Source organism: Pezoporus wallicus, unplaced genomic scaffold (genome assembly GCF_028554395.1).
Source record: "Pezoporus wallicus isolate ANWC-B61680 ecotype Strahan unplaced genomic scaffold, APGP_CSIRO_Pwel_v1 contig_2871, whole genome shotgun sequence".
Lineage (NCBI taxonomy): Eukaryota > Metazoa > Chordata > Aves > Psittaciformes > Psittacidae > Pezoporus > Pezoporus wallicus.
The window spans coordinates 4,916,700-4,930,434 of record NW_026640775.1 but is presented as its reverse complement, the minus strand read 5'-3'; the positions used below and the strand labels follow the sequence as shown (position 1 = coordinate 4,930,434).

The 13,735-nt window shown below is 45.1% G+C and overlaps 1 protein-coding gene across 3 annotated transcripts in view; it reads left to right on the top strand.

The window, feature by feature from the left end:
• The first annotated feature begins 2,028 nt into the window (after positions 1-2,028).
• CHPT1 (choline phosphotransferase 1) overlaps positions 2,029-13,735 on the top strand; it is a 21,870-nt gene continuing 10,163 nt past the window's right edge. For all 3 annotated transcript variants that reach the window (XR_008973650.1, XM_057420607.1, XM_057420606.1), the window contains exons 1-3: positions 2,029-2,288; positions 10,385-10,532; positions 11,515-11,656. Coding sequence is in view for 2 of the 3 variants with exons in the window: in XM_057420607.1 (XP_057276590.1) it covers positions 2,046-2,288; positions 10,385-10,532; positions 11,515-11,656 (533 nt within the window). In the remaining variant the exon portion in view is untranslated. The remainder of the gene's footprint in view (positions 2,289-10,384; positions 10,533-11,514; positions 11,657-13,735) is intronic.

The following is a 13,735-nucleotide window of genomic DNA, read 5'->3' as shown; positions in this document are numbered from 1 at the left end:
TGGTCATCAACCACAGTAATGAACAGGGTACTAAAAGAAACAGTGTTAGGCACAACCCAAACCCTGTGATTCCAGTGGACTGGGGATCTGGCTGATTGTGAATCTGTCACATTTCTATTTGTCCTCCTCTAGCTGGCTGCTATTGATTACTTCTTTATTATGCTATGTATTACTCCCTCCTTTGCTGGCAGTTCCTCTCTTTCCTGTTTTGGTCCTTAATCCCAATTGCCAATATCATACTGTAATCAGTGGATGAATGACATAGCACTTGGGATACACATACCATGTCAAATGATTCTGAAACCACTCTTTTGCAGATGTCAAGCATTCCTGAACCCTGGAGTAGAGAAACCTACTCAAAAACATATCAGACAAAGAGAATCGGCTCACTTTGAATAATAAGAAATGGGTCTGCCCAGGAAATTGTGCCTGGTCAGAGAGCTGCAGCCTCTGAGGCTCCAACGGAGTAACTTAAATAGGATTTCTGATTCTAAGAAGATGTCATCTGGGTATATAATATGCATTAGAGGTTGTATTTTACATTTTCTACTTCATCTTTCAACCTACGCAGTGCTCATCTTTCCTTGGCTTCATTCAGAAAACATGTAACTTCCTAGAGATACAGGGATACATATGAAGTCCTTCACACGACCAATTCAAATAATTTGATATGCCATGATTTCTGAAAAGGCGTATTTAATTTGATGTGACTTCTCTAAGCACACCAAGGAGGTAAAGCAAGTCCTGAGAAACAGTGGCCAGCTGCTCTGTAACATGTAAGATCTCTATTCCCTGGGCAGTGGGGCTCCTTTGGTGGCAGAGGACCCCTTCCTTGCCTGACACAATGGGGATCCCCGCCTGCAGACACAGCTGTGGAGTCCTGCTAACAGCAAGTAAGTCACCTCCTGCCCAAGCCTTGCCTTTATGCTTCACTCCAGCAAAACACTTCACCATCCACCTGCATTATAAAATGTGTGAAAGGAAAATCATAGAACAGCTTGGGTTGGAAGGGACCTTAAAGCTCATCCAGTTACAACCCCCCTGCCATGGGCAGGGACACCTTCCACTAGACCAGGTTGCTCCGAGCCCCATCCAACCTGGCCTTGAGCACTGCCAGGGATGGGGCAGCCACAGCTTCTCTGGGCAACCTTTGCCAGTGCCTCACCACCCTCACAGTCAAGAGCTTCTTCCAAATATCTAATTATCTCTGTCATATATATATCTGTCAGTTTAAAGCCATTTGTCCTTGTCCTATCCCTACATGCCCTTGTGAAAAGTCCCTCCCCAGATTTCTTGCAGACCCCTTTAGGCACTGGAAGCTGCTCTAAGGTCTCACCAGAGCCTCTCTTCTGCAGGCTGAACAAGCCCAGCTCTCTCAGCCTGTCTTCATAGGAGGGGCGCTCCAGCCCTCTGAGCATCTTCGTGCCCTCCTCTGGAGTCGCTCCAACAGCTCAACACTCGTCTTGTGCTTAGGGCCACAGAGCTGAATGCAGTAGTGCTGGTGGGGTCTCAGAGGAGTGGGGAGTAGAGGAGAATCACCTCCCTCAACCTGCATCCTTCTGACGGCTTTCTGGGCTGCAAGAGCACACTGATGGCTCATACAGACCTTCTTCGTCTTATAATAAGATGAATAAGGAAAACCACAGCGTAGAGGGGATGTTCCACCCACCCTGCCCACGTCCAGCAGTGACAGGCATGGGCGCCGATGCCCAGCACCAACGGGAAGCATACAGGGCGGGCCCTCCCGGGGGCAACCCCTCCACGAGGATCCCCACCCTCTCAAGGCAGGGCTGCCACAGCCAGCCGCGGCTACCTGCCCAGCCGCGGGCCCCTGCTGCGGGCAGGCTGGGAGCCATGCTCCCAGGGCGCAGGAACCCGCGGCTCACGTCAGCCGTCGCGGGGCGGCGGCTCCCCGCTAGCAGAGTCGCCGCTGGGCGTCGGCCTCTTCCGCCTCCCGCCGCAGCCCTCCGCTCAGCCCCGCCCCGAGCGGCGGTGGCGGTCTGACCTCCGTGCCTCCGGCTGCGCGGCGGGGCCGTAGTGGCAGCATGACGGTGCCCTGGGCTTTGCCCGCGCCCCTCAGCCCGGCGCAGCTGAAGCGCCTGGAGCAGCACCGCTACAGCGCGGCCGGGCGCTCGCTGCTGGAGCCGTGGCTGCAGCCGTACTGGGCCTGGCTGGTAGAGCAGGTCCCGCTGGGGCTGGCCCCCAACACCATCACCCTGGGCGGCCTGCTGTTGAACTGCCTGACGGCGCTGCCGCTCATCGCCTGCTGCCCCAGCGCCACCGAGCAGGTACCACCCGCCACGGCCCGCCGCCGCCTCTCCGTTACAGCTTGACCCTTTCCCCCGCCTGCCACGGCCTCGCCTCAGCCTGGCGGCGCTGCCCCGGCCACCGCCCCAGGGGGCCTCCGTCGCCCTTCCCGTCCATGAGGTCCCGGGAGCGGGTACTGGAGCTCCTCGGTGCGGTGCCGCCAGGGCACCTCCTGGCAGTAGCCGGGGGTACTGGCGGTAATGCGTGGCCCTTCCCAGGGGTGGAACGGCTGAGGTACAGCTGCGGCTTTGCCTTGGGAAATTAGGAGAGGTGAGGCGGAGGCAGGCTTTGGGGTAGCAGGGGTCAAGGTGGATGTGAGCGTTCAGGTTTCAGTGCGAGGAAGGCGAATTGCAGTAGGTTCCTTTCACCTCCCTGACCAGAAGTCCCCGTGAGGCCAGGGCTGTAGTCGGGCACTTGGCCTGTGCTGTATGTTGTGGAGCGAAGGCATAGCTGGGCTCACCCTGGGGCGTGGGATCCCTGCCTCCTCCAAGGACCATCTTACATCCCACGTGTGTGACATTGCTCAGGCAGCCTGCTGGGAAGGAGGTGAAAGCTGTTAACTCCCTTCTTAGATGGAAGGCTGTAACAGAGAGGCCCTGAAAGTAGAAATGGCTGTTAGCCAGGAGATAGGGTGCGGGGTGTGCCCAAGAAAAGGGCAGAGCTGGCCACGGGGCATGGCTGGCATCCCTTCTGCATCACTTAGTTCAGAACTGAGGTTCAGTGGTGTCGCAGCTGTGTTAGCTGACAGTAGATCAAATGCTTCCCCTGCTTGTGTAGGAAACGTTTAATTGCTTTAGCTTCTGGAGGGGAAACAGGCTTGTTAACGTGGGCTGATGCTTGAACTGGGTTGCCTACAGTTTCTCTGACAATGTAAGGAGGTCTGTCAGAGCTTTCCAGCCTGTTAGGAGTTACCCATTGTAGTATCCATGGTAGTTAAGGTGTGAAATGCCAGGGGAAAATTGCTTTGTGTGGGTAAAATATCTTGAAGGGTGGCTGTTGTTTTCTTTGTGTTTGCTATCCTGCCAAGCCACCTTTTCCATTCATGAACAAGTAGTCTTGATTACCTGCTGGACTAACAAGAACTGATTATATTCTCCTGGTGGAAGTGTAGGAGCACTTGATGGAAGACTCAGATAAAATAAGAAGCAGGTTTTGGGCCTCGGTGGGTTTTTTTAATGAGGTGGTTTGTGTTTTTTTTCTGCTAACCAGTCTTAAGTCCTTTATTGAAAACACTGAAGTGTTGATGTTTTTACAAACCATACAAACCAAGTAAGACTGGTAGCTGAAATCTCTCAGAGATCAGCTGCTAGCAGGTGCTTGGAAAAAGAGGTCTTCCTTTGATAACCCTTCCTGTTGCCAAAAGACTGGTTTAGGGGTTTCTTGAGAAGGGATTCTACTCGGGTTACTTGCTAGAACAGCAACTGATGGATCTGTTTCCCCACAGACACCTTCCAGCTCATGTTTTTGCCTTTGGAATTATTCAGTTTGAACTTGTTTGTACTTTTCGCTTTCATTATGTCCTATTGCAGCGAATCCCACAGTTCAGTAATACTTACATAGACAGACAATGCAATCAATGTCTAAATCCATGCAATGCTCCTTTATTCTCTTAACGTGTAGCTATTATTTCCTTATACACTATTGCTTTTATCTTCATCAGCACGAGTAGCCAGTTTGTTACTGACTAGCTATGTTTTGGCTTTAGAAAAGATTGTCTTCTTCAGTAATGTCTCCTTGTCTAGTAAGATAAAGGGTTGTACCACGGTCCTCTGTAAATGCACACTTCAACATAAGCCTTCTTGTAGCTAAGCCATTAGGAGACTCCACCCCTAAAGCACTGTTGTAACAAAAATCCACGTGTAGATATTTGTGGAGTGTTTGTCCAGTTTCTTACTTTTTGTAACTTAGGACAGTAGTCTATAGGAATAATATACAGGACTGCTATACCAGATGTGGTGGTGGGGAAGACACTACCTGCTCATTTCAGCATTTACCACTTCTTTGGGCAACCTGTTCCAATTTGCTGTGTTACAGTGAAAAGGGAGCATTTCTTAGGTGAGGATTTTCACTTTATCACCACTATTTCACAGTAAATCGGTTTTCCTCTACTGCTAACTGACTTCTCTGAAGTAGCTACAGTTAAGTCATTAGGCTTTGCAGGTTAATCTCTTGTACCCCTTCCCATTCTGGGGAAAACTGACGTACTAATTTTCCCCTTCCATCAACACTAGGAAGAAAACTGGCTAACCATAATTATTTATCTTTGTAAAAGGGAGAAAGAAAACTCTGATCCTGCTTGCTTATAGAGGGGCCTAGCTTTGGTAATCCTTCAAGCTCAGCCACAGGTCTCTCAAATACCATGGGAAGCTAGAATTTTAGGACAGAAGCTCAAGCTAACAATAATTATTACTTTACATTGAATTTATATATTAAAAAAAGAATCTTGTAGCAGTTACGGCAGGATCTAAGCAAACAGCCCACCTCAAACTGATCAGAGTAGATTTTATCTAGTGATAAAGACTTGTCCTGCTTGCTCTCAGCTTCTTAGGTTCCATCATGTCTGATTTATTTGGGTTTTTTTTTAACCTTTTGGTTAAAATAACCTGGAGATTACTGGGAGGAAGACAGGGAGAAAAGTGTGGACTATGGATTTGCAGTTTGGGCAGTGATGGATTTAGTCTAGGGAGACTAAAAAGTGGGGGAGGGTCTAGGTGACTCTAGCTAGCTCCACTATTAACTGTTTGCAGGGAGAGAAACATTGGTGAGGTGCTGTCTCTGCTTCTGTCTCTATTAAAAAAACTTCCTTAAAAAATACCCAGCAACCCTCTTCTCCCTCCTGAAAAATTCCAAACAAAACCCAAAACCCACCACCTTTTAAACTGAAAGATGGATTGTCTTGATTTTTTTTTTTTATTTCTTTTTTTATTTTTTCCTGTCACAGGGATAAATGAGGGAAAGGTATTGACAAGGCATGACATTATTTAAACAGTAAGGTCACAACTGAGCTTTGTGGGAGAGAGGAAAGAGAAGAAGAGGGTGAGCTGGAGCAGCTGGTATGAAGTTGAGGCATGGCAATGTGAAGGAATAAGCATTAAACCCCTGACCTGCTGGAGAAGTGTGAAGCACTGAGTGGAGTGGGGAATCCAGCCAATGCCCATGTGTGAAAAACGGAGCACTCTGTGGTGAATGGAAGAAAGAGGTATTTGGCATAAAGACAGGCAACGAAGGTTCAGGAACACCAACACAGAAAGACAGGAGCTCTTTCAGCAGGAGCTTGCTGGGGATGCTAAAGGAATGCAGGGAGTCTCTGGTGTGCATGAAGTGCACTTGGGTATAGTATGATTATTTATTATTTTTACTTCTTCCCTGCCTTCTGTCCCTGCTGTAATGCAGGTTTAAACAGCCCCTTTCTTTCTCCTGTTATTAATACAATTGTATATAATGCTTTGTGCTGAACAGAAGTGCAAGAAATGATCCACATTCTGGGGGGAGAGGGAGGGAGTCCAGTAAAAAGTCTGCCTCTCTTCTGGATCTGTTCCAGAGAAGGGATGAATTTAGTAGCTGTGGATTGAGGAAGCAAGTTTATTACTAAATGTGATGAGTAATTAAGGGGAGCTGAATCTTTAAATATTGCAAAAGCTTGGGCCAGTGAACTATCTGGGCTTGAGAGCTTTACTTGAAAAAAAGGTAAGGGATCTCCCAGGTACAAGTAGTCTTTTGCAGCTGTTCATGCTCTTTGGTGGGGTGGAATCACAGGAGCAGAAGAATAAGGATGGCTGTTAAACCTATACTTTTTCCTGAAGGAACAGTGTGCCTTGCATACCTGTCAAACACTGTGCACACGTGGTTTTATTTCGACACCTTCTGGTTCAGTAGATGGCCAGACCTGCTGTACCAAATCTATGTGTGAAAAGATTTTGGAGCTGTATCATCTTTCAGACATTCTTCTTAACTGAGGGAGAGAAGCATCCCCCTTCCTTCCCCAAGGTTTGTGTTCTCTTCTAGTTCCATGAGAATAGCATCTAGTTCTGGCCAAAATACATTTGCTTGGACAGGATATAACTTTGAGCAGAGATAATAAACACCTCATCAGTGAAAAGCTGATGATTACTGGGAGCCTCCTGACCTTTCTGCTGCATCTGCCAGCCATGTCAGCATTCTCAAACGCTCCCACTTCTCTAATTTGCAAACTACTTGGGTCCAGCGTGGGAAGCCAGCCGGGGACATCCCGGGAAGGAGAGCCAGGCACATCAGAAGGCGGAGAAGATGGCAGCTGTAACTGTGTTGAGAGGGCGGGTAGCAGAGAGAGTCCGTGGTTACTGGGAAATTTGGAAACCTCTGTGCACCTTCTGTGATTTGGAAAACTGTATTTTATTGATTAAAAGTGTATTCATTTAATCTGCTGAAAGCATAGTTGATCACAAATGGCCTTTGATTATTAGCACTTTGGGTTAAGTTTGAACTGGAAGCATAGGGATGAAATGCTCCAGATGGTTATTTCTAAGCTCTCTCAGACACCTGTTCCCTTATTCTTACTAGGATATTCATCCCTTCCCCACAGCTGTGGTAAGGGATGTGATAAGATCTAACAGGGGATATAGATGCATCCATTACAGGTGTTAATGAGTACAGATGATCCTTACTGGGAAGAGGATGAAAACTCTCCTCTCCTTTCCAGATCATCCAGGAGCAGAGCACTTTTTGTTCTGGCATCTGGGGACACTGTTTTGATTTGTCCCAGCAGGAGCTAATGCAAACAGACCTGGATCAGCAGCCCTAATGATTGTACCTACACTGTAACTTGCAACTTGACAAAAGCCATTACTTTTTCAGAAAAACCTAATAAGAGAAGTTTGAGTTGAAACTGATTTATTTATTTTTATGTTTAACCATGTTACACCTGTTTTGACAACGTAGATGATGTTATCTTGAGCAAGAATTCTTGCATCATGTTCTGTGGGTCATGGAAACTTTCATGAACTGATCACGGTAACCAGCCTGCAAGCCTTCTCTTTTAGTAAGAATTGAGGCTGTTTCATGGAGCTTGCATGTCAAAAGACTGTGATAATACCAAGCATACAGCACTACAGTTAATGATAAAAAAATGTGCCATAACAGGTTTCTGTTCCAGGCTGGTGTTTCAGTTATAGAAATGATCCAGTTAAATAGGAAACTGTCCACACTGGCATTTAATTTATTGGTGATGTGCCCCATACTGTGGGGATGTGTGTGAATTCAGACTGGGTATGGAATTTGGCTAGCACAGTTAGCACTGGATGTAGTCTACTTTTGTCTGTGATAAGGAGAACCTGATGACTTTAAAGCACTAAAATCTATTTCAGTTATAGGCAGAGGGTTGCAAAAGAAGATGAGCCTAATGCAGCCAAAGAAACAGTGGTGTCCTGGACAGAACTGCCAGGTGTGTCCTGGTTTGATTGTCAAAAATCCAAGGGTTAGATGGCAAGTTTTGATAGTTCTTGAGCTGTCTTTTTTTTTGTAACCAGTAGAAGTATACCACAGTGAGAACGCCTTGTAAAACACTGCAGGTTACATTTGTGGCACTTCACAGGAACATTGGTGATGAAATTGGAAATGTCTTTACAATACTACTTCAAATGACTACAGTGAAACCAGTGGTTTCTTCCAGCCTTTCTGCTCATAATGCTTTATTCCTAGGTCTGTGTCAGGAGCTGCCTTGCTTGGCAATATCAGTAATATCTGTTACTCTGCATGCAACAAAGTTACTCTGCAAAAGCTGGTATAGATACTGTGACTTTAGTGTGTGGATTGTGTCATAAGTAAAATGAGCTTAGCTTCAACAGGGTCCTAACTGTGCTTTTATGCCCTGAAATACCTGAGCAGTGGCTGCCAGCACTCTGTTTCAGAAAGGTGGAGAGGGAGAACAGGGGCCAATGGGTAGCTGCTGCCTCCCTGCACAATGTCTGATCAAGTGAGTTTACACCACGAGAGGCACTTGAGTATCTGTTCCTCCACATGGCTCTTCGTGATCCATGAATCATGGATGGCAGTAGGCTCCTTGTTGTCCACAGGCTCTGTCCTTCCCCCTCCATCAGAGGAGAGAAACGTTGTCAAAAGACTTACTTCCTTGTTTAACTCCATCCCCCAACACAAGATCCCTTTGTTTAACTGGATTAAAAGGGAGAAGAAAGCTAAATAACTTGTCTAATTCCACTGGTAAACATGAAGCACTCATTGCTGTCATCACTGGAGCTGGATTTCTAAAGGGTGGTCTTTGGAGGGGGATTATCAGATACTGGTATGTTAAGTGTATATTGGAATGAGAATATCCACACATCCTGTTTCATCTGCTCAAGGCTTCCAACATGATCTGTGATTACAATTTTTCTTAGTTCTTTGGATTATGGGGAAAGATGGCCTTGCCAATTTTGAAGAATTTCTGGAGTTTTCTAGATTTCTATGTACATAAAAATCCAGACTTCTCACCTGTAGCTGACATCCCTAATTCTTTGACTTGCTTTTGCTTCAAAGCTGGGTGAAGCAGCCAACCCTTTGACTTTAAATGGTGGTGTGTTTCATTAATGAAATTAACCAAATACTGGGTAGCAGGAAAATCATAAATTTTCTGGCAATATTGCTTCCATATTAAAAGCACAAAACTACGTGATAGCACATTGTATCAGACAGCCTTGAATCCTCGAGGAAGTCTTAGATAACAACAAAAAAAAGCTGTTCAGAACTGAAGCTCCCTTAAGCATGCTGGGTCTTGGGAAGAATGTGTTTTGTGATCAGTCTAACTGGAAGAATAATGAAGCAGTGAGTATAACTATGATGAGAAAACAGAACATGTGGAGGAGCAGCTCACTTCATCTCCATTCTCACCACTGCCTTCTCCTGTCCCTGCCTAGGAACTGATTGGCAACTGTCATTGTTCCTTTTTCTCCAGCAGTGACACTGGGTTTATATGAGTGTGAACAAATCTCAGCTCACTGAGATTTCATCTGTTGTCTTAATCTGCTTAATAGCCTTTGCTGGACTTAGGAAATACACGTAATCATGTTGGTCTGTTTGTGCTGCAGGAGAGGAATTGCAGGCGGGCAGAACCACAGCAGCTGGCCCTTACCTGGGAGCTGGAAAGGATTCAGCTCTGCAACTGCCTGTGACTGTTCACTTGTTTAACCTGCAAGCTGCATTTCCAGCACCTAACTTTTACTCTCTTTTCATGAACAGTGCTTCTAACTGTTAAGATGGAAACTACTTGAGGCCAAACAAGTTATCTGTAACTTTTTGTTCAAAAAGTGTTACAAGTAATTGTTAGTAAAAACTAATTCCTAGACAGGACGTACTGACTGTGCATATGAAAATAATGCTTTTGGAAGATAACACTGTAGGACAGTTCCTTTGAACCTAAGCCTTGTGCTAAGGTAACTGATTCACATCTTGTTTTGAAACTCTTATGGCCTATATTAAGTAGATAGTTGCTCCTTCATATTTAGTCAATGACTTAATTTCTTCAAACTTTTGTCCAAAGTGCCTGTGTAGTGAATTTTGGTATGTTGGAAAAATCTCTTTCTCTAAAAAGTTGAAGTCATTATTTAGTAAAATGTAATGGGTTTTTATATTCATATGTTGAAAACCTGAGCACCCATCTAGCCTCTATCACATAAACTGCTGAGAACTTTAGTAAGTGCCTGGGTACATCTTTTGTTTTTAAAGATTAATTTTATTCTCGTAACATTTTTCAGCACAAAGAATACAAATACAGAAATAGTGTGGTTTTAAGGTGAAAAATAAGTCAGTTGATACAGAAGAGAGATTAGGTTTTGGTCTTTTTGTTTGGGTTTTGGGGGGGAGGGGGGTGTCTGTTAGTTTTTTTAATAGAAGGACCTGTGTTCCACTGGTGTTATCTGGGGTAGTTCATTAAAGTAGGTACTACAATTCATGTAGACTAGTGCAAGGAATTTGGTTTGTTCATTAACTAAGTCACAAATAGCACAATGTATATAGTTTAGAACAATATTTTCTATCTATTAATAAAATAGATTATCAGCTAAGAAATGGGAACTGCCTAGTGACCTTTTGTGCGACTCTCTTTCAGGCACCTTTTTGGGCATACATTCTGGGTGCATTAGGACTTTTTATCTACCAGTCTCTGGATGCCATAGATGGGAAGCAAGCCAGAAGAACGAACAGTAGTTCTCCTCTAGGAGAGCTCTTTGATCATGGTTGCGACTCTATTTCCACAGGTAGCCTTAACCTACTGTTGTTACCCATTCTACCTTTAAAAAACTTAATGTTTTTCAAGAATAGCTGATTAATCACAGAATTGCTTAGAGTTGGAAAGGACCTCTGGAGATCATCTAGTCCAATCCCCTGCTCAGAGCAGGGTCAGCACATTCCCTTCTTTTAGGATAACCTCATCTCCTGGTGTTGCAGTCAAGGCTGCCCCTGACCTTTGAATCCCTGACCACTATCAGGGAAGATATTTCAGAAGAACATTTGGCAGATGTTGGGTAATGTGTTCTGCTCTTAACTTACTGTGCATCTTCATGTAGTGTTCTTACAGTGAGCTAGATGGTAAACAAAGAATTCGGTGAGAGCATGTTTAGAGACTCTTTACTATAGGTAGCCTGTGTTTTCCAGTAGAGTACAGGTGATGCCTAATAAAGGATTTTAAGGACCTAAAAGACTGATGCTGACATGTGAAACTAAGGCTTCTGCTTTAGGAGTGAGGTGCCAAAATAAGTTTGGTAACAGGGCATCCAGCCTGGCACATAAGAGAAGGATAATTTATACTCCTTAGTGTTGGAGTCCTTAAAAAGTAAGCTTTGGTCAGTTTTGCTTTCTGTAACTTAGCTGCTGTTGGTGGCGGTGCCTGTACTTTAAGCTTAAGAGCTGAAACATTTGCCCAGGGAGCTGGAACACTGCCCAGAGAAGTGCAGCTACCACTGAGCTGGACCTTTCCCTTGAAGCTGTCAATGTTGCAAAGAACAGGCTTTGACAAGGCCAGCAGAAGGGAGAGTGACCACTGTAGGCTTGGAAGAAAGGGAGTCCTATGTTTAGGTCTGTCCTGCCAGGACTGTCCTTGAGGTTAGTTACACAGTGAAGTATCAGTGATATCATTACTTTGTTAAAGTGATATAAAATGCCTTGTGATTTTTTTTTTTTATTTCTCTTAACTACAAGCAAAGAGGGTACATGACTAACATGTTCATTTCTGCTTTTCAGTTTTTGTTGTCCTTGGATCCTGCATAGCAATCCGACTAGGAACAAATCCTGACTGGTTGTTTTTCTGTTGTTTTGTGGGACTGTTCATGTTCTATACTGCTCACTGGCAGACATATGTATCAGGCATACTAAGATTTGGAAAGTAAGTAGGTATCTTCAGAAGTATGCGTGGCTTAATGTCTGAGACTGCTAGCTACTTGATTTCCTTTTCTTCTTGTTTTTTGACTTGCTGTCTTCCTCTTGCCTCCTTTTTCATGTCCCTCCCACCCAGCAGAATTGTGTTTTACTTGGCAAGAACTTTAAAACCCTGCATAACACTGAGTAGAGGAATTGTTCTTTTAACAGTTGATTTCAGCTCTATGTGCTTGTTTGCATGTGTTTGGCTGTTTTGTCTGCAGATTTATTCTTAGAATCCATAGAAGCAAGCACCATGCAGGCTTGGGCCAGAGAGATCTTGCCTGCAGTGTAAGCAAGTGCTTTGTGTAGGAGTAGGGACAGAGCAAGTATCCACAGTACCTCCCTTTGTAACTTCCCAGCCACAGAACAGTTTCAGCCCAGGGGACTCTGAACCACATGCATTTTGAGAGAAATTCCCTTGCCAGTAGGTTTCCCTTCCATAGACATCTCCAGACTTCCTTCAAATAACACTCTCTATCCATGGCATCCTTTGGCAAGGAGCTCCTCAGATCTATGGCAGTGGTTGAAGAATTAGAATCATAGAATCATAGAATTATTAGGGTTGGAAAGGACCTTAAGATCATCTAGTTCCAAACCCCCTGCCGTGGGCAGGGACACCTTACTCTAAATCATATCACCCAAGGCCTCGTCCAACCTGGTCTTGAACACTGCCAGGGATGGAGCATTCACAACCTCCCTGGGCAACCCATTCCAGTGCCTCACCACCCTAACAGGAAAGAATTTCCTCCTTATATCCAATCTAAACTTCCCCTGTTTAAGTTTTAACCCGTTACCCCTTGTCCTATCACTACAGTCCCTAATGAAGAGTCCCTCCCCAGCATCCCTACAGGCCCCCTTCAGATACTGGAAGGCTGCTATGAGGTCTCCATGCAGCCTTCTCTTCTCCAGGCTGAACAGCCCCAACTTCCTCAGCCTGTCTTCATACGGGAGGTGCTCCAGTCCCCTGATCATCCTCGTGGCCCTCCTCTGGACTTGTTCCAACAGTTTCATGTCCTTTTTATGTTGAGGGCACCAGAACTGTATACAACACTCCAGGTGAGGTCTCACGAGAGCAGAGTAGAGGGGCAGGATCACCTCCTTCGACCTGCTGGTCACACTCCTTTTATTGCAGGTTTATTGTCCCAGGTTTATGTGGAGGCTTTGTTTTTGATCTGGCTCATACTGGCTTTGATGTCCTTTAGGTTTCGTGTTAGGTCACAGTTCTAGAGATTGCTGTTCATGACCTGGCAGAAATTTCATCTGCCCTCACTACAGTGTAGGAGGAGGAGTCATGACATTCATGTAGAAGAAAACAATTTCAGTTTAATTTCAGTAGCTCAGCATGGAGGTTGCTTACCCTCCTGCAGCTGTGGTGATGCCTAGCTGTGCCTTTTTGCTGCTTTTGAACAATAACCTGTGCTCCAGTAAAGATTTCTGAAAAGAAGAAATGATCGGAGACTTCTGCAGCAGCAGAGGGATAGATGAAGGCTGTCCTTCTGCTAATCCTGGTCATTTGTTACGTCACCTGCTTATTATAGTCTTACTTAGCTCTGACCTGCAAAAAGCACCTTAGCAAATCTGAGCATCGCTCGGCACACAGCCTTGTGATGGGCTGTCCTTGCATGCTGTTCAATATCTGTATCAAAAGAAAGCAGCCTCTGTGGTAACACTAAGAGCTCTGTTTTATTTGCTGATAGTACATTTTACCACAGAAACTATAAGTCTTCTACCTGCCCACCCATCCTGCTTTTATTAAAGGACATCTTGTGCTGTAAACAAAAATAGATGCTTTAGAATGATGGCTGAAATACGAGAATTTCTGTACATGACTGGACTACACTGAAGGGAGATGGTTTGTGTCATGAGCTCTGAGACTCTGCATACATGGTTGCTTTACTGTGCCTTCCTTTCTTGCATGAAATGTGAGAATGACCCCCTTACATCAGGAAGGTGCTGACACTCCCCTACCACAGAAAAAATTCTTCCTTAAAAACTTAACAACTTCTATGTAAATATAGTGATAGTGCCTAGTACAAGCAGTTTG